Source organism: Pristiophorus japonicus, chromosome 5 (genome assembly GCF_044704955.1).
Source record: "Pristiophorus japonicus isolate sPriJap1 chromosome 5, sPriJap1.hap1, whole genome shotgun sequence".
Taxonomy (NCBI): Eukaryota; Metazoa; Chordata; class Chondrichthyes; family Pristiophoridae; genus Pristiophorus; species Pristiophorus japonicus.
The window spans coordinates 25,589,748-25,613,342 of NC_091981.1; the positions used below are offsets into that span (position 1 = coordinate 25,589,748).

Consider the following 23,595-nt stretch of genomic DNA (forward strand, 5'->3'; position numbering starts at 1 on the left):
GGTTGGCATGCAGATACAGCAGGCGGTTAAGAAAGCAAATGGCATGTTGGCCTTCATAGCGAGGGGATTTGAGTACAGGGGCAGGGAGGTGTTGCTACAGTTGTACAGGGCCTTGGTGAGGCCACACCTGGAGTATTGTGTACAATTTTGGTCTCCTAACTTGAGGAAGGACATTCTTGCTATTGAGGCAGTGCAGCGAAGATTCACCAGACTGATTCCCAGGATGGTGGGACTGACCTATCAAGAAAGACTGGATCAACTGGGCTTGTATTCACTGGAGTTCAGAAGAATGAGAGGGAACCTCATAGAAACGTTTAAAATTCTGACGGGTTTCGACAGGTTAGATGCAGGAAGAATGTTCCCAATGTTGGGGAAGTCCAGAACCAGGGGTCACAGTCTAAGGATAAGGGGTAGGCCATTTAGGACCGAGATGAGGAGAGACTTCTTCACCCAGAGAGTGGTGAACCTGTGGAATTCTCTGCCACAGAAAGTGGTTGGGGCCAATTCACTAAATATATTCAAAAGGGAGTTAGATGAAGTCCTTACTACTCGGGGGATCAAGGGGTATGGCGAGAAAGCAGGGTACTGAAGTTTCATGTTCAGCCATGAACTCATTGAATGGCGGTGCAGGCTAGAAGGGCTGAATGGCCTGCTCCTGCACCTATTTTCTATGTTTCTATGACTCCCTCCCCCACTCAATGGGGCCCACCTGCACCATTGTGGAGGGCAGTGTGCCCCATCTCAGACTCCAGTCTTACATTGGGTCCCTCTATAGGCCCGGGAAGCAGCAACTCCCAGCATAAGGAGACCCAACTTTGCCCCCCACCCCTCCCCCCTCCCCATCTATTCCATAACACTGGCTTTGCAAGGGGCAGGCAGAAGCTCCACCTCTTGCAAGGCCAAGTGGTAAAAGCCAATCCTGCCCTTTTACCTGAGTCATTCAACCTAACTTCCCGTCAGTGTTACAGCTGAAGTCCAGCCGAATGTCCAAGGAACTCCAATACTTTAACTGGAACAAATTTTTCCTGTAAGACATTTGGACATAAACATGCCTTTCAGTTATTCCAAAATACTAATGTTGAAGTAATGCAGAACAACAAATTGTAGCCTTTTTGTATACTATTATTTTTTACTTCATAGTTTAGGATTTAATGAGCTAGAAAATGCAGTCAGAGACATACCTCCGGAGATTGTCTCCAACCCGTGAAATTGTGAAGATTCGCTATTCATGGCTTATCTCTTCCTTGCCACTAGTTGCTGGATGATTTACACTAATAATGGTGACGCCATTAAACTCGCTGTTATTTTGGCAGCAAATTCCAGCCCATTTCCTTTTTGGTGTCCAAGATTTGTACATATGAAGGAATTAAATTCATTTATTTGCAGTTATGCCTTATAACCAGTTCCACAATCTTCCAAGCTATTTTGATTGCCAGATTCAGTGAGCTAGAACTGTCTGGGTGCATCAGAATACATCTAGACAATATAGCTTTGGTTTCCATTTCCAGGCACCTGTTTAGCAATTTATACAACATATGCTCAAACTCTCTCTTCACAATGGTGAGAATGCAACATAAGGAGAAAGAGATCCCCTGTTTGATATTTGTGCAGCAATTGATTCTTTACACTTGCATTGATGATTTTGCTGTAAAGAGGGAAATAGGAGGTGGGTGGGGTGGATTGACCCATCCACCTCCACGGAGGTGTGTGGGGGGCCTGACCCATCCACCTCCATGGCACGAACCTGGTATTGCAGTACTTCCAGGAACGGTGCAGTGGCTCTCGGCCTTTTGGCTAAGAGCATTGGCGCAGAGTGATCTTTGATGTGTGCAAGGTGACCTCTGGCGTTTGTGATTTGACAAAGAATTGGAAAGATTGGCTACGAATTTTTAAAAAAAGAGTGAACATAAGACATCTCCAAATGTACAGCTTTCCTGTGTTATTGTGTGGCCGAGACTTCTCCTGAACTGACATAGAAACATAGAAAATAGGAGCAGTAGTAGGCCATTCGGCCCTTCGAGTCAGTACTACCATTCAATATGATCATGGCTGATCCTCTATCTCAACACCATATTCCCGCTTTTTCCCCATACCCCTTGATGCCTTTTGTTTCGAGAAATCTATCTATCTCCCTCTTAAATAAATACATAAACGTGACAAGTGCCAATCGTGAGAGACATTGACAGTGGTTATGACATTGCAGTTTTGGCCATTACTGCCTCTGTTACTCATTCTTCTGTTATTGCCCACGGTTGAAAATTTCATCTGAATAGCTGGCTGAATAGTCCAGTTCTTTTTTTTTTTTTCTCACCTTTGCCACCTCTTCTAGGCACAAATGTTTGCAGAGCTGAGTGTGTATTCGGCAGATACAAAAATGACTCTAATTCAAAATGTTTTATTCTCTTTGTGCTGATTGGCATTTTCCTGGTCAATCTTTACTCCATCTTTCCCTGTTTTCATTAACTGAAGGCTTAGCGGACTTTCTCCATTCCTTGGGGAAGATGACAATGAGACCCTCAATAACATTCTGGCTTGTAAGTGGGACTTGGATGACGCAGAATTTGAAAACGTCTCTGAAGATGCCAAAGAATTCATATCAAAACTTCTCATCAAAGAAAAGGGGTATGTAAACTTTAAACAAAATTTTCATATTTAACACTCCAGTTACATATTATTGTTTATAATATTGACTGTTGGCAGTCTTTTGAAATGATACTCTGCAATATATTTACATGTAATTTAAATGCAGTATATTACTAACTTGGATACTAACTAAATGGATAATGGAAGGAGCCCAGAAGTTGAATGAATAGCTAAGAGAACTTAAGGCGAGCGTAAAAGCAAATCCTAATATGAGGACCGAATACAACAGGTTAACTAGAGGAATAAAACAAAAAGCCAAGAGAGGTAGGAATGACTGGATAAACAGCCTGTGCAAAGAAGCAAAAGGTTAGGCCAAAAGAAACAAAACGAAAAGAAACGCACGGGTCAGTGCTGGGACCCCAACTATTTACAAGCTATATTAATGACTTGGAAGAAGGGTCTGAGTGTAACGTAGCCAAGTTTGCTGATGATACAAAGATGGGAGGAAAAGCAATGTGTGAGGAGGACACAAAAAAGATGCAAAAAGACATAGACAGGCTAAGTGAGTGAGCAAAAATTTGGCAGATGGAGTATAATGTTGGAAAGTGTGAGGTCATGCACTTTGGCAGAAAGAAAATCAAAGAGCAAGTTATTATTTAAATGGAGAAAGATTGCAAAGTGCTGTAGTACAGCGGGACCTGGGAGTACTTGTGCATGAAACACAAAAGGATAGTATGCAGGTAAAGCAAATGATCAGGAAGGCCAATAGTATCTTGGCCTTTATTGCAAAGGGGATGGAGTATAAAAGTAGGGAAGTCTTGCTACAGCTATACAGGGTATTGGTGAGGCCACACCTGGAATACTGCGTGCAGTTTTGGTTTCCATATTTACGAAAGGATATACTTGCTTTGGAGGCAGTTTGGAGAAGGTTCACTAGGTTGATTCTGGGGATGAGAGGTTTGACATGAGGAAAGGTTGAGTAGGTTGGGCCTCTACTCATTAGAATTCCGAAGAACGAGAGGTGATCTTATCGAAATGTATAAGATTATGAGGGGGCTTGACAAGGTGGATACGGAGAGGATGTTTCCACTGATGGGGGAGACTAGAACTAGAGGGCATGATTTTAGAATAAGGAGCCGCCCATTTAAAACTGAGATGAGGAGAAATTTCTTCTCTCAGAGGGCTGTAAATCTGTGGAATTCACTGCCTCAGAGAGCTGTGGAAGCTGGGACATTGAATAAATTTAAGACAAAAATAGACAGTTTCTTGAACGATAAGGGGATAAGGGGTTATGGGGAGCGGACGGGGAAGTGGAGCTGAGATCAGATCAGCCATGATCTTATTGAATGGCGGAGCAGGCTCGAGGGGTCGTATGGCCTACTCCTGTTCCTATTTCTTATGCTCTTATAAGAGAACTACATGAATCTAACAAATTTAAAATGGCTAGAGCGAAAGACCAAAATGGTCAGATAATTGAGGATGAACAGCCGAGGAGCAAGTGATGGAGGAAAATTTTGAAGATCTATACAATGTACAGAGCACGGTGCATGAATCAGCTCTGGAGAAACTGCCCTGTACAAATGGAGGGGAGTTGATGCTAGATTTCTTGGACGACAAAGTAAAGATTATATTGATAGTTTGAAACTGAACAAGGCTCCTGGTGTTGGTAATATGACTGTCGAGTTGTTGCAAGCAGGTAAGGAACATACTTTGAAAGTGATGCAAAGGCTGTTTAACAAAACTCGTGAGGTAGGGCAAGTACCTGAAATCTGGGGAGAGGTGATAGTAACGGCCCTGATTTTGCCAGGCCGATGATGGCGTACAGGCCGTCGTAAGCCCTGAGATTGCCCCAGCACGTTCCGGGTTTCTGCACGTGCCGCGCATGCGCGAAAACCCGGAACTTGTGATTTGTCAAGTTTTTCCTTGACAGATCATCCGCACGCACCCCCAAAAACACTTTAGCTGGTGCAGAGTCGGGCTATTTTCCCAACTACTGTCCGGCCAAGGCCCACAAAACCATTCCCCCTGGTAAAAGCAGGGTTAAAATAAATGATAAATTAAACATTTTTAAAATGACTAACATTTAACATTATTTCATGTAAATTTTAGGCTGAATGAAACTGTTTATTTTTTTTTTTTAATTACATTTTTATTTTAAATGCTTAATCAAAGGGATTTTTAATTAATTTTGAACATGGGAATCGTTATTCTTATTCAAATTGTGTTAATTATGTATTTATTTGGGGATTTCTCATAAGCTTAGAAGGAATCCCCCTTATTGATTGGCCTGGTCCACCTGATTCCAGGGATACTTCCAAACCGCCTGCATCCCTGGGATCCATGGGCCTTCACGCAGGCGAATGCCTGGAGGCCCAGGAGCTGAAGACTCCAAGCTCCACAGCCAGGAGGTACATTTGTATATTTTTTGGGTTGGAGGCATGCTCCGGAGATACACCTCCGACCACAAGTGTCATTTGGGAAGCAACAGCAAAAGGTACATATTAATACTGAAACCAAATTTACAGGGATACATTAAGGGATACAGTTGAATAGGTGAAAAAGTCTTTATACCGTGGTAACCGTGGTGTGTTAGTGACAGAGAATGTGAGTCGTGAAGAAGACATCAAAAGGATTAGACTTGTTTCTGCAGCTTTCGGAAGATTAAGCAGGAGATGGAAGCTATTTCAGTAAAAACAAAGGCAAGAGTTTATGAAGCCAAGGTTACCCACATATTATTATAAAGAGGTGAGTGTTGCAACATGAGAAAAGCTGGCGAGCAAAAGAGACTAATAGCAGAGCTGAGAGGAATACTGGCAGTATCCAGGATGCAACGAATCAAGAATGATATAATAAGAATGTGGCTTGGATAAGAAACAACATTTATACAGGAGAACCAAGAAAGTCGACTGTGATGGTTTGAGCACAGTTGAAGAACAGAAACAGCTAGAATACCTTTCATGGCCTGGCATATAGAGGGATGTAAACAAAAAGCTGAAAAAGACCGAGGAAGCACTGGATAGACAATGTCAAGAGTGACTTGTCAAAGAAAAGAATGCAGATGACTGAAAGGGCCAGCCTAGTTCAGAACTGACAACAGTGGAGTTCATTCATTCGGTCCCATCGCTGCTGCTGAGCTGCTGGATGGGGATTTAATAATAGTATATTCCTAACATTAGCATCAATTATTAGTACATTGAAAACTTGCATGTTTGAAAATGAATATCTGTTCCAATGTAAATTTGGTTTCAGTATTAATTTGCTCTTAAAGAATCAAAGCATAGTCTTTCATTAAAATTGAAAGCAAAAAGGATTATCTAATGTTCTTGCAAGAACCAAATAAAATGAAGTAGGGAAGAAAAACAACTTGCGCCTGTAACTATTTCAGTGATATCGAATTTGCACGAATAGTTTAGCTCTGTTACATCAGTCAACATCTACTATATATAAACTGCTGTCATTTTATTTTTATTTCCTTTAGCTGGAGGATAAGTGCAAATGAGGCCCTTAAAGACCCCTGGTTGTCAGACTGCAACCTCCACTACAAGCTCAGTTACAAGGTCCCTGTCTTGTTTATAATTGTCATGAAAGCAGTCCGTCTTTCCATTGGCTTTGTCATGCTGCCCATGCCCACATTCACTGAAGGTTATACTTGTGTACACCCTCAATGAACATTTACGCAAATACAGAAACACTCTTGTTCGATTTCTGTATTTCGTGTAAAAGAGCCTCAATGCATAAGAAAATATGTTCAACTTTGTTTTGCGAGTGAAACATAGCCATGTTACTTTTGACACATTGGCCCGCTTCATCCTGCATTGCATGCATGGTGATCTGGCATGAGTGATAGCTGAGGATGTCATTCATGAAGCTCATAAATAAAATAGCAAAAGAAGTCTAATATTACCGTCAAGGACCATTAGCTGCTTGGTACCCGCATGCAGTTCGACAAGTTGTAAATTGTAAATTATTGCTGTTTTCATCTTTCGTCAGAACAGGTTTTACTCTGCTGCATATCACAGATCATCCACATGTTTACAAAATTGCAATCATCATGACTGAACTTTAGAATGAATGAATGCTGTACTATACAAAATGTCTGCAACACACCTATTTAAAACAAAACTAGGTTTGAAGAAAAGTTTTCATTTTCAACACAGGTGCAGAATTTTCCTTTTAAATTCAGATTTTTTTTTTACCCTTAAAGTAAGGTTTCTTTAATGTGACCCACAAACTGAACATCCTGTAAGTCACACAGAGATATGGGATTTCGACTCGTTGTGAACAAGACCTTAATGAGCTAAAGGAGACATAGAGCCCCATTCATATGGTGGCTTGCCGGAGTTTTTCCACTATTGCTGTTTGCATGACATTGAAAACTTTATGCATGGGGCACACAGTACTTTATAAGCTGCCAGTTGCTCGGTCTACATCCTAAAGCAGCCTACAGTTTCTGTTTTATACTCTGCAGATGATGTATGTTAATTACAGGACTCTCCTGATTTTGAATTATCATGAGGCTGTTTTATAACTTTTCCTAGTCTGGTGCATTGTGAATTCGAGCTTATATTCTTTGCAAACAACAGCATTTATTCTATTGCTTCTCTATGAACAAAAACATATTCCATTTTCAAACCTAAATAGCTCTTCTATCACACTCCTGTATCCTAGCAGTGAATGACATTGCAATGTATTCACTTACAGCAATGTATATATGCAATGGTTTGTTAATCGCCAGCCAAGCCACTAGGTGGGGTATCTCACCTATATCCTGTAAGCGAACAATCTGGCCGCAGTCTTCTCACTCCTTTGGGCTCAAACCATCACCCCAGCTGCGAAATCTGTGGCATCAGTGGATTGATCTGGCATTTATGGGCCCAAATTTCCCCAACCCCTTTTTCCCCTGTGCACTCTCCCGAAATGCGGCGACTTTGTACGCTCAAAACGGCGCCAAAAAACTTACTAACAATTCTGGCCGCTCTGCTGTGTGTTCTGGGCCCTGGCGCGGCGTTTCTCGTGGAGTGTGGGGGGGGGGCAGAGCTACAGCCCTGCGCCAAAAACAGCGCCGGCAGCTGTCCGCATGCACAGTAGAGCGTTCGCGTATGCGTAGTAGCTCCTCCCACAATTATGATGATGATGCCTTCAGTGTGGGACCCAACGCGTCCCGCCCCTATCCCGGGCCAAGTGGCCTGCCGCACAGGATGGCTGCTGCTTTCCCGCCCTGAGGGCTACAAGAAACAGGTTGGTGGGGGGAAGAGTTTTGATCGGGGGGTGGGGGGAGGGCGGGGGGTGGTGGGGAAGAGTTTTGATCGGGGGGGTGGGGGAGAAGAGTTTTGATCGGGGGGTGGGGGGAGGGCGGGGGGTGGTGGGGAAGAGTTTTGATCGGGGGGGTGGGGGAGAAGAGTTTTGATCGAGGGGGGAAGAATTTTGATCGGGGTGGGGCTGGGGGGAGAGTTTTGATCGGGGGTGGGGAGGGTGGGAGAAAGAATCTTCGAAGATTTTCCAGTACTTTAATATCTAGCTATCTTTACTAAAAATTCCCTATCTGCAGTATCTTACAGCTCGCCCACTACTGCATACAATTCTAAAATATTACTAATTATCAGAGTCACACTTTCGCAATGCTGAACACCAAAATTTAAGTTTACATTTTGGCATGCTTTTTTTGTTAAGTTTAACGTTTTAAATTTCTAAACCTAGTCAGGGTAATTCTTTGGTGCTGCAGAAGTCAAAATCCAATGTGGTGTGATGCCACACACGAATCCATTAGGCGAGAGCGTTGGTGCTCTTGATCTATCATTTACAAAGAAAACCCTCCCCTTGCTTAAGTGGTCCCTATACTTCAGCCTTCATTACAGTTTAATCAGGCTGATAGCACCTACACCCTGTCCAGTCTCGCTACTTGGGATTTTAAAAGAAAACTAGCATTCCTATCATAACGCTGTCAGTTGGAGGCTACCTGCACTGATTTCTTAACTCTCCGCAAGGGTTTTCTGTGCGGCCACAAGTGGCCACATACGCTGGCCTAAGTTAGTTTGGAGCAACTATTAGCTGTCCAAACTGGCTCAAATGGCCAAAACAGGCGTAGGTGGCTGGTAACGGCCCCTTTTGGAAAAAAAACTAAACTAAAAAAAATCCTAACTAACTCACTTACACTGGCGCAAATTAAATGTGCATGATGGGGATTTTTAAGATACTCCAGAAAAATCAAGTTGCTCCAAAAAAAACAGCAACTCCTGGGCAAATTTGGGTCTGTTAAAGGGGACACTGTAACTAATGTTGATCACACAGTGGAAATCCAGACCTCCAAAGCATTCAATTTACTGACAGCTTAAAGAGACAAGCCTAGCGATTGGTTGACAGGTTGATTGGTTTACAGACTTACAACAGATGTCGAAGCATTCAATATGACAGGCGTTACATGCACGTTAAATTCCACAGGGGTAGGCCAAAAAAGAGGCGTCCAAGGCTCAAGCCTGAAACTGTTATTAAAAATAAAGAAAGTCATGGATTTGTATAGCGCCTTTCACAACCTCAAGACCCCCTGAAGTGCTTTACAGCCAATGAAGTACTTTTGGAGTGTAGTCACTGTTGTAATGTAGGAAACACGGCAGCCAATTTGCGCACAGCAAGGTCTCACAGACAGCAATGTGATAATGGCCAGATAATCTGTTTTATAGATGTTGATTGAAGAATATCCCCAGGACACCAGGGATAACACCCCTGCTTTTCTTCGAAATTGTGCCATGGGATCTTTTACATCCATCTGAGAGAGCAGACGGGAACTTGGTTTAATGTCTCATCCAAAAGACCATGCAACAATGCCTCAGCTCTGCACTGGAATATCAGCCTGGATTTTTGTGCTCAAGTCTCGGAAGTGGGACATGAACCCACAACTTTCTGGCTCAAAGGCGAGGGAACTGAGCTACGGCTGATACATTAGACCATTTGCAAATGAAAATAAGGGGCCTGACAACCTGTTTCAGGTCCGCTTCCTGAAATTGTGCTGCCCTGAATGCTGCCAGTGCTGGACCAACTGCGTTCAGGAAAACCAGGATTATTTGTGGTTTAACTGGCGGTCCTTAAAGGGACTGCTGCAGGCTGTCATCAAAAAGGTACATTTTTATAAAAAGTACTTATTGAATGTGGAGCAGGGCCTCGGACCCCCGCCACAGGACCTACCTGAGAGGCCTCTGTCAACAATGCAGGGGCCCGGAATTCAACTCCGATTCGTCAGTTAGCCGCCTGGGAATGTCCAGCAGGTGTCCGAAGCTCACCAGTCCCCTGTAAATGAGCTCGAAGCCCAGTTCTCTGTGCCCAGTTTATACCGGCAGTCTGGCGAGAACCAATTCTAGGCCGCATTGGCTTCATTGGGAAGCATTTGTAACACATTTTTGTTGTTTGCAAATGCATGACCTGTTGACGTAAATTCCATTCAAGTGTATCATTATTGGGGTTAAAATTCAGCATCGGTGGTGACACAAAATGAGTGGTAGTGAATCAGCCGCCTGTTCTACACCCCGCCCCATTATCTTTTCCATTAACTTTGCCCCCGTTGTATCCAGGTAACATCATCATGATGAAAACTATAAAGGGCTTTTCTTCCTGCACAAGTAATGGGAGCAGGAGGGCAGAGAGGTGCTCTGTGCTGCCTTAATTTTCAACATAGAAATGTACAGGTCTTGAACAGAATGCAGCTTTTAGCTAAGCAACATCATTGGGTGCGAGCAGTGAATATAAGGTGTGATAGAAAGGAAAATCTGAGATAATGATGCAAATAAAAGGCCTTAATTACTGTCCACAATGCAGAAACCTTTGAATTTGATGTCGGGTGGTTTCAGTGTCTCTTTATCACGTAGCTGCTAGTTTTGTTACATAGTGCAGTCAATGCAATCTGCTTTAATATCTGAATGACAAATATTGCAATGCTAGAACTGCTGCTGAAATCTCTTGCTTAGCACATGGATAGTATATTTTACTGTGACTTGGCTGAATGGTGCATGTTATTCATTATGAAAGAAAGAAAGACTTGCATTTATATAGCATCTTTCACGACCACCGGACATCTCAAAGCGCTTTACAGCCAATGAAGTACTTTGAAGTGTAGTCACTGTGGTAATATGGGAAACACGGCAACCAATTTGCACACAAGCAAGCTCCCACAAGCAGATAATAACCAGATAATCTGTGTTTGTTATGTTGATTGAGGGATAAATATTGGCCAGGACACCAGGGATAACTCCCCTGCTCTTCTTTGAAATAGTGCCATGGGATCTTTTACATCCACTTGAGAGAGCAGATGGGGCCTCTGTTTAACGTCTCATCCAAAAGTCAGCACCTCCAACAATGCAGCACTCCCTCAACTCTGCATTGGAGTGTCAGCCTAGATTTTTATGCTCAAGTCTCTGGAGTGGGACTTGAACCCACAACCTTCTGACTCCGAGACAAGGGTTCTACCCACTGAGCCACAGTAGTTATGCAACTACAAAGGAAATTAAAGAGATTTTAATTTCATTTATTGTACATTTGGCCAATGGGCATTGAGGACTCATATGCTGCAGGTTATAATGCTTGTCAATTCAAACTTGCACACGGCACAGTGTATGGATTGGAGTTATGGGGGTGAATTTCCTTGCCATTTTCAGTGCATTAGTGATGTGCAAATGGCCCATGATTTTTTCTTAAGCGAAAAAATTCAGGTGAAAATCGTTTCCGCCGCCAAGTGCCTTTAAAACCCTTCCCCTAAGTTTCCTCGTGATTTCTGATCCTTCCTGCGACCCATCCGCCAAGTCCCCAATATTTGCATATGTAAGAGTGACGGCCAATGGTGCAGCCGCTGCCAGTTTCCTGGGTCTGCACTGCGAATGCACTCTCGCTAAGTTTGACCAAGATTTAGGAGGTGCATCAGCTGCCAGAATCCTGCCGCTATTTACTCGGGGCCAGGAAGAGCGCAGGGGGAAAGATTTTCGGACGGGTTTCCTGGACGTCTTGCAGAAATTAACCGCGGGACGTCTTTTAAACGTTTTCAACAGGTTTCCCGCCCGCCAGCCAGCCAGATTGACAGGCTGCTGGGAACGCAGCTACGGAAATTATAGACCTGTTAGTCTAACATCAGTTGTGGCAAAGTTATTGGAATCGATGAATAAGGGCAGAGTGACTGAGCACTTAGAGAAATTTGAGCTGATTAGGGGAACCAACACTGATTTGTAATGGATAGATCATGTCTAACAAATCTAATTGAATTTTTTGAGGATGTAACTAAAGCAGTAGACAGGGAAATGTCTATGGATGTAGTTTGTATGGACATCCAGAAGGCATTCCATAAGGTTCCACATAAGAGACTGTTAGCATAATTAAAACTCATGGAATTTAAGGCAAATTATTGACCTGATTCGAAGTTTGGTTAGGTGGTGGAAGTCAGAGAGTAGAGATAATTGGTATGTACTCGAATTGGAAGAAAGTAACTAGTTCTATCCCATAAGGATCTGTGCTGGGGCCTCAGCTATTCACTATATTTATTAATGACTCAGATAACACAATAGAGAGCCATATATCCAAGTTTGCCTATGACACAAAGATTAGTGGGATAGCAAGTAGTGTAGACGGGAGCATAAAACTACATAGAGACATTGATAGATTAAGTGAGTGGGCAAAACTGTGGCAGATGGAGTTCAATGCAGCTAAGTGTGAGTTCATCCATTTTGGAACAAAAAACGGATAGTTCCGAGCATTTTTTGAATAGTGAAAAACCAGGAACATTGGAGGTCCAAAGAGATTTAGCATTCCATGTACACATGTGGTCAGGTACAAAAAATAATCAAAAAGTCTAATGGAATGCTAGCTGTAAGTGGTTTCCCTTCGGTATTTTCGAAGCACCCCCACTTTACAATAGTTCTAACGCTGGGAGTGATTACTGTACTGAACAGATGAATGCGTCAGGGACGGGTACCTTGGTCCGAGTACCGACAATGCTTTTATTAAAGTTAAAACACACACCCTGGTGTGGAAAACAAACAAATGCAATACATACACAGTCTGGCCCATCTAAACAGGCCCCTATCGCAAAGTACCCACGTCAAAAACCTCCCCTGAAAACCCCTAAGATATTGGTTGGGAGAACCCACGATACCCCCTCACACCGTGGTTGTGATCTTAAAAGATGTGTGTGCAGAGATGATGCCCACCGATTCATTGGCTTACTCGCTGCTTCTCCTGATGAAAACGTGTCTCTTCCAGTTTCTTCTCTCTGTCCCATACCAGAGGGCTTGGTCCTTGTCGAGGCAAAGCGAGCGAGAGCAAGACAATGTGTGGCTTCTTTTATATCCCAATAATGTCCGCCCTTTCAGGCTGAATAAAGTTTGTTTCGAGGCTTCCTGTGGGTGTGTCTTTTTGCCCAATAAAGTTTCCTTGTTTTCGAGGCTTCCTGTTTTGAGTCCAGTGATGGGTTTTTGCTTCCGATCGGTCTGGGCTTAATGGCTTTCTATTGTTCTGGTATCTCATCCAGCTAATGGCTCGATCACTGATCAGTTCACCTGATCTACCTTTGACGAGTTCACATTGCTTATCAATGGACCCTCCATTTGCTCATCACCTGCGATGAAGTGCCTTATCTTGGCCATTGTCTTCCCAGACCCCCTTCCCATCATTCTAAGTCCAACATGGAGCAGCACCTGGGCCCCTCCCACAAACAACTTCCAGCTTCTTTCTGCGGTGAGAAAAATATTAAAGCGCAATGTCCAGACAATGTCCAATAAATCCTTGGGGATTCGATGCTTACATAGCCTTTATATCTAGAGAGCTAGAATAGAAAGGGGAAGAAGTCTTGCTACCGCTGTACAAAGCCCTGGTTAGACCACATCTGGAGTACTGTGTACAGTTCTAGGCACCACACCTTAATATTGGCCTTGGAAGGAGTACAGTGCGAATTCACCAGAGTGTTACATTACAAAAACTAGGCTTGTATTCCCTGGAATACAGAAGGTTAGAGGGCAATTTGATTGAGGTTTTTAGGATTTTGAAAGGAATTGGTGAGGGAGTCTAGGACTTGGGGACATACCTTAAAATCAGAGCCAGGCTATTCAGGAGAGAAGTTAAGAAACACTTCTTCACGCAAAGAGTGGTAGAAGTGTGGAAGTCTCGCCCACAAAAAGCAGTAGATGTCAATGTCAATTAACAATTTTAAATCTGAGATCAATAGATTTTGGCCAGTCAAGGGTATTAAGGGATATGGAGCCAAGGCGGGTAAATGGAGGTAGGATACAGATCAGCAATGACCTCACTGAATGGCGGAACAGGCTCGATGGGCTGAATGGCTTACTTCTCTGTCACATCAGAGACCAGCTCTACACCTGAAAGTTGTTTTATTTTAATAGAAAGCTAAAGTAAATATTGATGCATTACATGTGAAACATTCAGTCTCCTGCTGCAGCATAAATATACTATGGCAGCCAACTCAGTGGGGCTTCAACTGAGCTTTAGAAGCTGGCTGTTCCTGTCTGAACAAAGCTGTCCAGAAATTCCCCAGTATGATGGCAACAGCCAATCAAGATTGGTAACCGCAGTTCTGATTCACCTGACCGGTTACGTCTCAGTGAAATTTGAGACTGAATGCTTTACTACAAATATAACATAAATTCATTGTATTGGAGAAAATTGGTTGATGACAAATTTGCAAAGCAGTTTCTGCCTTTTAGCAGCTTGTTTGCAGTATTATGTGAAGCAAAGGCTGAGAGTGGTTTAATCGTTGGTTGAGAATTTGAAAAGTGAGTCAATAAGCCAGCCATGTAAAATGTTCAATGGTTTAACTTGCTTTGCATCTCTTTGTTTTGACTTCAATTTCCCCTCTGTTCTGTTTTTCTTTATTTCACTCAGTTGTGGTATTTTTTTTCAGGAGTACTTTTTTAAACTTCTTGTTTTGGGAGAAACAAAGTACAATAATGGTTATCCAGTAGACAGCCCTTGTTAGTTGTACTACCCAGATAGAGGATGGAGAGTGGGAGCAGGTTTGATTTGGAGAATCCTTATTAAAAAAGGTTCATTCTTACTACCTAGTCCTTGCTGACAATCACATAATTTGGATGCTATGTGCCTTTCTATCCTGTTGCTTTTCTCTTTCTTTCTCTCTCTCTCTCTCTCTCTCTCTCTCCTTTTCTCTCTCTCTCTCTCGGAAGCACATTCTTTGTCATTTGTCTCTGCTTTCTCTCTGCGTTTTCTCCATCTCTCATTTGCTTTTTATTATCATTCTCGCTCTCTCAGTCTGCTGGCATGGACACGTCAGCACTTGCACTGATTCTGGGCACAGACTGAGCTGTGTGGAGAAATGATTCTTAGAGAATCTCAGCAGAAATTTTGAAAAGCAGGCAGCACAAATAGCAGCATGAAACCCCATATATTATAAGGGCCTTCCATTTTTCTGCTGAATTAGGGCCTGTGTCAGGTTTCATATTAAATGCAGGAATCCTTATAAACATGAGAACAATTTTATGGAGGAGATTAGCAGTTATATTTTCTAAATTGTGGATATCCAGATTTTCCATCATTTTTTGAATACTGGAAAATATTTTACTAAAACGAGGCTGAAAGGGTGATGGAAGCAGATTCAATGGTATCTTTCAAAAGGGAATTGGATTATATAGTTGAAAAGGAAGAACTTGCAGGTTTATGGGGAAAGGGCACGGGATTGGGGCTAATTGGAGAGCTTTTTCAAAGAGCAGGCACAGGAACAATGGGCTGAATGGCCTCCTTCTGTGCTGTATGATTTTATGATTCTATGGCTCACAAAATACTGACCAGATGTAAACGACTGAAAATACTGGATCTTCCTGTATTTAAAAAAAAAATCCCAACATTATTGACGTCATATAATTCGGACCATCGTACAGGAATTCCCATGGAGTTGTTCCGTGCCCCACTGCAGCAATTTCACCAGAAGTGCGATGGAAACCCAACTTATTAATATTTATTGGAACTTGCGGTGTGATTGGGGAACAAACAGTGACAAACAGGTAAAGACCCTCAGGTCCGTCCAGCCTGTCCCAGACAATCGTGATACATTGCGTATCGCAATCATCATCATCACCATAGGCAGTCCCTCGAAACGAGGATGACTTGCTTCCACGCCAAAAAGGGATGAGTTCACAGGTATTTCAATGAAGGACCTAATATTCCGGATCCCAAACTACATCCTGAAGGGTGGAAGATGCCTGTGTGTGGATTTTTTTTAACGTGTGGTGGCCGTTGCACCCCAGTATCGCAATATATTCCCAGCCATAGACTTTGTTGAAGCTATTTTGGTCTGAAGTATGAATATAAAAAAGCAATTGCTTCTGCTACTGACGCCTTCTTCTGGGCACAGCTGAGGACACCACTTGTGCATGTGGTCAATGCACACAGTGTTCTGGTGCTTAATCTCCACACCCTGATTAGAATGTGATAAATCACCATGCAGGTCACTGTGATCTGATGCATGAGCCAATGTTTGTGTGTGCGTGTCTGTTACTTTTATTATTACTACAACTGAAAGTCTGTAAATGCCATTAATAACCTGCAATTACTGCAGCTTCATTCCAAGGCCTCCCAAAAAACTGAAATGCGATCATTCTTTTTCTTTTTCTTGCAGCGTAAGGATCAGTGCCGCCCAGTGCCTCAAGCAGCCCTGGCTAAATAACATTGCAGAGAAAGCTAAACAATGTAAGGTTCATCTCAAGTCCCAGCTCCTTCTTCAGAAATACATGGTGCGACAGCTGTGGAAGGTACAACGATAGCTTACAACAGAATTTGATGAATCAGTTTCCATTTTTGTTTTGCCCTTTTTCCAAACCAAAGTATGGATCTGAAGTATGGCCCATTTTAAAAACATTTTTTTAAATTGCGAGACGACTAAGTTAAAATTCAGTTGGTATTTTTCAGCTTTTGGCTCTCCTGGTACAGTGAGTGGTGAGTACCAGATTCAGCTACTCATTCGCAATATGGGCTCACATTCCAAAATGCCCCTTTGTTCAAGGCCTGTTACCGACCAGTGGCAGGTGGAGAGTGTGACTCATCCGCAGTTGCCCCCGGGTTTCCACCGCACCCCGACTTTCCGACCCCTTGTTGGCCATGCACCGACCCCTTACCACCTGGCGGCAACCCATTTCCATCCCGCGGAGGAAATTGCACCACGGGAGGGCAACAGGCGCTGGTCGCTGGCCGGTGCCCCCGACAGCTTCACGAGACGGGAAGCTGCCAGTAGCTGAGTGGTGCGGCCGCCCTTAAAGGGGACGGTGCATGCCACGGCCGCCATTTTGTTTTAATTGTAGACCAACTCTGCAGTCGGCTGCTGGTTAGGGTTAGGGTTCCTTTTTTTAAATTTCAAAATATACTTTATTCATATAAAAATTTGCACGATACATTGGAAGGCAGTTCAGTACATTTGGTTGCGGTCAGCAATTCCATACAATACATTTGGATGCTAACGGCAGTTCCGTTCAATACATTTGCTTGCTTTACATTTCGAGGTACATTTCAGTACAATCCAGGAAACATTGTAATACAGTCATCAAATTACTTTAATAGTGGCACTATACGGTACACGGAATAGGTGAGGGTACAGTTACATTTCTTTGCAACATACATTACTAAACTTGCATTATACATGGCACTACGTAGGTTTTTTCAGATCACGGTGCTCTACGTATACAAAGGTTTACAAGTACAGCCCAAGGGGAGTTTTATACTGATTCCAGCCCCTGGGTTTATCGTGACGGAAGGGCTTTAAACTGTGGCTCTTCCCCACCGTGCCTTTGCGGCGACTGCACCAATTTTAAGTGCGTTCCTCAGCACATACCCCTGAATCTTGGATTGCGCCAGTCTGCAACACGCAGACATGGACATCTCCTTGCTCTGGAAGACCAGCAAGTTTCGGCAAGACCAAAGTACATCTTTCACCGAGTTGATGGCCCTCCAGCAGCAGATGATGTCTGTCTCGGTGTGTGTCGCTGGGAACAGCCCGTAGAGCACAGTCCTGTGTTGCGGAGCTGCTTGGGATGAACCTCGACAGCAACCACTGCAGTTCCTTCCAGACCTGCCTTGCAAAGGGGCAATCCCGAAGGAGATGGATGACAGTCTCGTCCACACCACAGCCAACTCGGGGGCAGAGTGCCGTGTCTCTGAAACCCCAGCTGTGCATGAAGAATCAGACGGGTAGGGGCCTCCTCACCGCCAACCAAGCTACGTCTTGGTGCTTGTGTGAAAGTTCTGGCGATGAGAAGTTCTGCCAGACGAGTTCGACAATCTGCTCGGGGAACCACCCGACAGGGTCCATCCTCTCCTTTCGGAGGGCGTCCAGGGCCTTACGTGCCGACCACTGCTTTATGGCCTTATGGTCAAAGGGGTTTTTTCTGAAAAACTTTTCCACGAAGGACAGGTGGACAGGCATGGTGCAACTGGTGGGGGTGTTTCGCGGCAGCGTGGCCAGACCCATCCTTCGCAACACCGGGGACAGGTAGAACCTCAGCACGTAGTGACACAGTACCGGGAGTCTGTGCACAGCTTGATGCAGCCACACACAAAGGTGGCCATCAGGATGAGGGCCACGTTCGGAACATCCTTTCCGCCACTGTCCAGAGATTTGTACATCGTACCTCTGCGGACACGATCCGTTTTGGACCTCCAGACAAAGTGGAAGACGGCCCGGGTGACTGCTGCAGCACACAGGAGCGTGAGTTGGGCCAGACCTGTGCCACATACAACAACGTGGTACAGGTCTGGCCCATCTCACGCCTGATGACCAGGTTCTTTCCTGCGATGGAGAGGGAGCACAGCTTCCACCATCCCAGTTTTTGTTTCACTTTGGCGATACGCTCTTCCGAGTTTTTGGTGCACTCCCCGTCCGCTCCGAACCATATTCCCAACACCTTCAGGTAATCTGGCTTAATGGTGAAGGGAATAAAGGATCGGTCGGCCCAGTTGCTAAAGAACATGGTCTCGCTTTTGTTGTGATTGACCTTCGCTCCCGAGGCCAGTTCAAACTGGTCGCAGATTGTGAACAATCTGCGGACCGACTGCGGATCCAAGCGAAAGACGGTGACGTCGTCCATGTACAGGGAGGTCTTGACCCGAGTGCCTCCGCTGCTTGAGATCGTTACCCCTCTAATGCCCGCATCCTTCCTGATGGACTCGGCAAAGGGCTCGATACAGCACACAAACAAGACAGAGGAGAGGGGACAGCCTTGCCTGACTCCAGACCTGATCGGAAAGCTTTCAGTTTCCCACCCGTTGATTAGAACTGTGCTACTGATCTCTGTGTAGAGCAGTTGGATCTAATTGCGGATACCCTCCCCAAACCCCATCTTGGAGAGCACATCCATCAGGTATGTGTGCGATATCCTGTCAAAGGGCTTCTCCTGGTCCAGGCTGATTAAACAGGTGTCCACCCTCCTGTCCCGCACGTAGGCTATCATATCCCTGAGTAGCGCGAGGCTATCAGAGATCTTCCTGCCGGGGACAGCGCAGGTCTGGTCCGGGTGAATCACCAGCTCCAGAGCAGACTTGACCCTGTTTTCAATGACCTTCGACAGGATCTTGTAGTCCACATCGAGCAGCGAGATGGGCCGCCAGTTTTTGATTTCCTCCCTCTCCCCCTTCTGCTTGTAGATGAGGGTGATGATGCCTTTCCTCATTGATTCTGACATGCTGCCGGCCAGAAGCATACCCCCGTACAGTTACAGCAGGTCTGGGCCTATCCAGTCCCACAGAGCCGAGTACAACTCGACCGGTAAGCCGTCGCTTCCGGGAGTTTTACTCATCACAAGGGACCGGACGGCCTTTGTCATCTCGTCCAGAGTTAGCGGGTGGTACAGACTCTCCCGCTCGCTGTCGTCTAAGACCTCTGAGATAGACGACAGGAAAGACTGGGAGGCTGCGCGGTGTGTGGGCTTGACGTCGCACAGCCCGGCATAGAAGGATTTGCTGATCCTCAGCATGTCGGGCTGTGAAGACGTCACAGAACCATCTTCTTTCTTTAGGCTGCTGATCACAGAGCTCCCCCTGTGTACCTTTTGGAAGGAGAAACGCGAACACGTCTCATCCTGCTCAACGGAGCGGACTCTGGAGCGGAAAATGATTTTGGAGGACTCTGAGGCAAAGAGCGAGGCTTGCTGGCCCTTTACCTCTTGGAGTTCCTCCGCAACATTGACCCCCATCGACTGCAGCAGGAGCAGGTTTTGCATATTTGTCTGGAGTTGGGACAATTCCCTGTGTCTTCCTCTCGCCTCCTGAACACCTTTGAGGATGAAGAACCTCTTGATGTTTGTCTTGATTGTTTCCCACCAGTGCATCGGGGAATCACAGAGCAGATTTACAGTTCTCCAACCTTTGTAATCCCTCTTGAGTTCCTCAATGTTTTCCGGGGTCAACAGTTTCACGTTGAGCTTCCATATCCCCCCTGCCAACTTTCTGGTCTTCCTGTGGAAGGCAGTCGGCCAATAGGAGGCAGTGGTCAGAGAAGAACACCGGCGTGACGTCGGTGGATCTGACCGTGAGCATGTGGGACACAAACAGGAAGTCTATTCTGGAACGGACGGACCCGTCTGGTCTCGACCAGGTGTATCTGCGCGGTGCTCCATCTGCAGGGTTGCTGAAGACGTTGCACAGCTTGGCATCTTTTACCACGTCCATCAGGAGTTTGGAGGTGGTGTCCAGTTTGCTGTCGGCTCTGCTGGATCGTCCAGCCGCATCGATGATGCAGTTAAAATCACCGCCCAGAACGACCGGTCTGGATGTCGCCAGCAGCAGTGGGAGCTGCTGGAGGAGGGCCAGCCGCTCGCTTCTGAGAGGTGAGGCATACATGTTAATTAGCCTTAGAGGACCATTTTTATACAATACATCTGCTACGAGGAGGCGGCCGCCCACCACCTCCTTAACTTCGGTGGTGGTGAAGTGGCCTCCCCGCAGCAGAAAGCCCAGGCCGGAGGAACGGCAATCGTTGCCTCCTGACCAGACGGATGTTCCGCCATTGCGACCACTGCCGGTAACTGCTGAAGGCCACACTCCTACAAGAATAGCAGGTCTGCCTTGACCTTGGCGAGGTACCCCAAGGTGGAAACACATCGCGTAGTTGACTTAATGCTACGCACGTTAATGGATGCAATCTTTAAACCCATTTTTAAATTGGTGATTACAATCCAAAAAAATTACATTTAGATCACGCAGTCCTTTGGCCCTGTGGCCTGTTCCCATATACATAGGTTAACTTTAAACTTTTCCACTGCAGCTTGGCTGAGATATGGGTTGTCCTCTGCCTTGGGGATGGTTCGACCAGGGGATTCCAGCAGTGTGGACGGGGGGGGGGTCCTCCATGTCAACTGGGCTGCCCTCGCCTGGTGTTGGTTGTTCCTTGTGTGCATCCCCTGTGGTGTCATCGTTCACAGCGTTCTGGAGTTGGGGTGTATCTGTCACTTCGTCGCTCCCAGAGATCCGGAGCGGGGGTGCATTGGTGGCTTCGTCGCTCCCGGACATCCGGAGCTGGCTTTCATCCGTTGCCTCGTTGCTCCCGGAAATCCGGAGCAGGGGTGCATCGGTGACATCACTGCTCCCGGGGTCCCGGAGCTGGACTGCGCTGGTCACATTGGCGTTTTGCCTCTTCTGCTGGTGGTAGTGGGGGCTTTTGCCTCGCCCTTCATCATCGGATGAGCTGCAGCCACTGCTGTCCATCGTGGACGGTAGCCGTCTTTTGCCTCTCGTTTCTGCAGGAGGCCCCTTTTCCTTTGACTTGCGGGCCGCCTTCTTCTTCGGTGCCGGGCTGCTGGCCCAGCTGAACCCCTCTTTGGTGGCCCAGTGGGCACCAAGGAGGCCTTGCAGCGTCCCTCCCCTTTAGTGAAGGGGAGGGACGTTACAACGCATCAGCGCGACGTGACACATCCGTGATGGACACCGCCGCACTCCCTCGCAAACCCACCCTTACACTGCCTCAAACAGCACCCCAAATCGCTGGGAGGTGGTGACAAAATTAAAGTGCCGAATTTTCCACCTCTTCCCTCTGACTCCCGCCGGGCGGTGATAATTAATTATCCGCCCCAAACGGGGCAGAGGGCAATTTCCAGCCCCAAAGCACTGAAATCATTGTTGGAGATGTCGGTGCCAATTTACCTGCTTCCCTCCACCCTGACACTGGACATAAAAAATCCACTGTGCCCATCCTTGATCAGGAGCTCTGCTATTTTCTCTTCCAAACCTTTAACATGACACAGGGACACCCCGTCCCCGGCAGGAGCTAACACCATGAAAAGCAGGAGAAAGGTCCAGCGCAGCTGCAGGCATCTGGAGAGCAGTAGCTGGAAGGCCCTAAGGCTCTAACATTATCCCCCGGGAAGTTAGGGGTGGGTGGTGGGGAGGGGGCGGGGGGGCTTTGACTTGTATCAAAAAACTTGCTTTCAGGCTATTCCTAGGACTACTGCGGGACCACATGGTCCTGGCACTGGCCAAGGCCCCTGGTTCCGATGGGACACTCAATGAGAAGGAACGTGAGGTAGAAGGTCAGTAATGACCCCTATTGCCTTGTTTATAAGTGGAAACCCCAGCTCAGTCCCAAAATTCAGGGGCATTGTAAATAGGGCAGAGACTCAGCAAAATGGGTTTCTGTTCTCATTCCTGACTTTGGACTCAGAAATTGGGCTTTCCCGAGGGGCAAAGGTCAGCAAAATTGTCCCCCTTATATAAATGCTCACCGCACTCTTAGCGAATTCCTCCCTCTGCTGTTTTAATAGTGGTAATACCTCCAATAAAATAGTGAATGTAGGGATTTTGTGCAAGCACATAAGGGCTAAAAATTCGTTAGAGCCCAGTTTGGGGCGGTGACACCGACTGGACACTAATTTTAGCACAGGGCGATGTTTACCGCCTCCAATTGGGATATTCACTATTAGCGCTCCAAGAAGGGAGTGGCACTCTAAGGGAAGCTTCTCTTAGGGCACTACAGGACAGTAGCACTGCAGGGAGAATGAAATTCTGGTGCTAGGAAACCGGCATCCTAGCGCCTAAAGGGGTGGTCAACTGGACCACCTGAAAGATGAGAGAAAGTTGAAGGGAGCATTGGAAACACCAGCAGCAGTATGTCAGATCTCACAGAATCATAGCAATGTTAAAAGATTTTACACTGAACACCCACCTGCTCTGGCTTTATGATATTGCCCTGGGAGCTTCCGCGCTACGGCAGACAAAAGGAGTTTGGGGATCGCGGCGCTAACATGGCGTTGCACGCGTGTGACGTCACCAAGTGGGTGGCGCTAGATTGCGCAGCGCTAGCTGATAGCGCCGCCGCTATCAGCTGAAGTTCACGGCAGGCATTAACAGCGCGGCGCTCGGGCGGTAAATGCTTAGTGGCCCGTTAGTCCATAATTGTTTGTGCTTTTCTTTTGTTACCACTCCATTCTCTCTACCTTTCCAAATAAAATGGACGTAACACAATGTTCCAATAATTTACCTAAACCATTCCTGTACTGAAATGTGTACACCTAAGAAATAAAAATCACATAAAAAATCTATGGGCCATAATTCAATCTGCATTACTATCTGGCTCTTGCTCTGTTCACAAGAATAGGCTACATTTTAACTTTATTCCAAGCCTCGCACCAATAGTAAAGAAATTGACATATTAACGTGTGACCTTGCTAGGTTTTATATCTTCTAGGGCATTGTCTTACGTTGCAACTACGCTTGGTAAGCTTCCTAATAAATGTTGGATGGAGTTTGTTTCTGAGCATAAAATGTAATTACATATATATCTGTTGTAAACTTGCATTTGGTGTTTAATAGAGCATTTCTCGATTATTATTTCTCCGTTCCCAATGTTCTTCCATCACATTTCTCTTGTAGCTAAGGGTATGGCAACCATCTAGATTGTTGTGCCTCCATTGTCACTCTCTATGTCACATGAGCAGTTTGAGGTATAGTTCTGCTGGTTAGGACTGGTTCTGCCAATTTCCTCCCCCTCTGGAACCTTATTTTGCACTCCATTGCTGGCTTAGTCTGGAGCTAGCA

The 23,595-nt window shown here is 45.6% G+C and overlaps 1 protein-coding gene across 3 annotated transcripts in view; it reads left to right on the forward strand.

The window, feature by feature from the left end:
* LOC139264271 (myosin light chain kinase 2, skeletal/cardiac muscle-like) overlaps nt 1–23,595 on the forward strand; it is a 294,184-nt gene that overhangs the window by 164,683 nt on the left and 105,906 nt on the right. For 2 of the 3 annotated variants that reach the window (XM_070880456.1, XM_070880454.1), the window contains exons 11-12: nt 2,470–2,622; nt 16,199–16,331. In XM_070880456.1, the coding sequence (XP_070736557.1) occupies nt 2,470–2,622; nt 16,199–16,331 (286 nt within the window). The remainder of the gene's footprint in view (nt 1–2,469; nt 2,623–16,198; nt 16,332–23,595) is intronic. The other variant, XM_070880455.1, reaches the window with a different exon arrangement.